The 1,736-nt window shown below is 58.5% G+C and overlaps 3 protein-coding genes across 3 annotated transcripts; all 3 read right to left on the reverse strand.

Moving 5' to 3' along the window:
* Positions 1–103: 103 nt before the first annotated feature.
* GNI_142270 (hypothetical protein) lies at positions 104–285 on the reverse strand (the record flags this gene model as incomplete). Its single annotated transcript, XM_011134313.1, has 1 exon — positions 104–285. A coding segment is annotated over one exon (182 nt), but the record flags the coding sequence as incomplete, so codon positions are not given.
* A 256-nt stretch (positions 286–541) lies between these two features.
* GNI_142280 (RNA-directed DNA polymerase) lies at positions 542–868 on the reverse strand (the record flags this gene model as incomplete). Its single annotated transcript, XM_011134314.1, has 1 exon — positions 542–868. One exon carries the CDS (start codon positions 866–868, stop codon positions 542–544), a length of 327 nt encoding a protein of 108 aa, XP_011132616.1.
* An 80-nt stretch (positions 869–948) lies between these two features.
* Positions 949–1,422, reverse strand: GNI_142290 (hypothetical protein; the record flags this gene model as incomplete). The annotated part of the gene is made up of 1 exon (XM_011134315.1): positions 949–1,422. One exon carries the CDS (start codon positions 1,420–1,422, stop codon positions 949–951), a length of 474 nt encoding a protein of 157 aa, XP_011132617.1.
* Between the last annotated feature and the right edge of the window lie 314 nt (positions 1,423–1,736).

Genomic DNA, 1,736 nt, shown 5'->3' on the forward strand with positions numbered 1-1,736 from the left:
TTGGCGTGATCTGTGCGTACGGTGAAATTGATGGAGCGCTACGTAGTCGCACCACTCTCTACAGCCCACTTGACGGCGAAGAGCTCTCTCTCTCGTATCCCACTTTCTCTCCGCGTCGGTGAACTTCCTAGACGCGAACTCTAACGGGACATCTCTGCCCTCTTGCACCTGCTTCAACACCGCGCCAATGCCAACCTCCGAGGCATCTGTTCCGATGATGAGCGGCGCTCCTGGAACTGGCTTGTGGAGCAACGACGCACCGGCTACCGCCTGCTTCAGCTTCATGAAGCCTCTCCTCGAGCATCCGACCAGACGAACAACCTGCCCTTCTTGAGCAACTCGAACAGTGGGGTAGTGTACTCGGCGAATCGCGGGATGAAGGGTGGTAGTTACCCAACGGCTCGGGAAGCTCTGCAGTTCCTTCCTTGAGGCGGGGGCGGTGGCATTGAGAACGTTGCCTATCTTCCTCTCCTGGCACGCTATCCCTTGCCGCCCAATCTTGTGACCGAGGTACTTTACTTCGGGCTTGAGCCACTCGCTCTTATCTAGCCTGAGGTAGAAGCCTCTCTCTGCACAGTCGCAAGACCTTCTCCAACCGCTGCATCATTTCCGGCACCGTGTCCGTCGCGATGATGATATCATCAATGTAACACAGAGTGCGATCGTCCAACACCTTCTCAAACAGCATGTCCATCGCGGGCTGGAACTCCGCCGGCGAGTTCTTAATCCCGAAGGGGACAGCCCAAACGGTGTGACGAACGCGGTGAGGTGCTTGCTCTCCTCCGCTATCGGCGCATTCCAGAATCCCCAGTTCATATCGAGAGTCGTGAAGTGCTGACGGCCTGCGGCGGCCCTCAAGCGGTCCCATATTCGGGGCAGCGGATACGAGTCGGCAGTCATGCTTTGGTTCACCCTCCGGTAATCCAAAACGCACCTCCTCCTTCTTCCTCAGAAGTGCGTCGCGGCGGCCCACTCGCTTTTCGAAGGACGGATGACTCCGAGCTTCAGCTGCTTCACCACTTGCTTCTCCAACTCGGCCCGCAACTCCGGCTCGAGATGTCTCAACCTCGCTCTGTACAGCTTGCCGCTTGCCTCGAAACGCGCCTCGTACTTGACGCGCGCCACCTTCGGGTACTCCTGTGCGTCTCTGTATGCGACCAACACATTCGCGCCGTCTGGACCCTCACTCTGCACTACCTTCTCGACCGCGGCCACTGGCATGCCGACGTCCTCTCCCGGTGCCGGCTGGCCCTTCTTTTCCTTGTCAGCACTCATCTCCTTGTTTACGAACTTTTGCACCGCCTTCAGGTAGTCGGTCCTGGCTCTAGCTCCACGGACATTCAGCACTACTTTGCCTTCTCCTACCTCCACGAACGCCTTCAGTCCTGAGTCCTCATCTGTGAGGTAGTGCCTCGGGCACATCCTTGCCCAGTGCCCTTTCCGGCCGCACTTGGCACACCTGTCCTTGCCGTGGGGGCAGTCTTTCCTGCGGTGGCTCCTCATGCCACAGCTGCCACACTTGTTGAACCGCGCTCCGTCACCCGATGTGTCCGAATCTGACTCTTGTTCTCTCGCGGGCCACTTCATCGCAGCGAAGACCGGTCTCGCTCTCTCCGAGAGAGGTGCGAGCTTATGGAGGATCTCTATCACTGTCCCATCGCCCTTCCTGCACTCGAAGTGGAACTCCTTCGCCCACCTGTCGTCTGCCGCCGCGCTCAGAATGGACTGTTGCAACA

Source organism: Gregarina niphandrodes, assembly GCF_000223845.1.
Source record: "Gregarina niphandrodes unplaced genomic scaffold scaffold00039, whole genome shotgun sequence".
Taxonomy (NCBI): Eukaryota; Apicomplexa; class Conoidasida; order Eugregarinorida; family Gregarinidae; genus Gregarina; species Gregarina niphandrodes.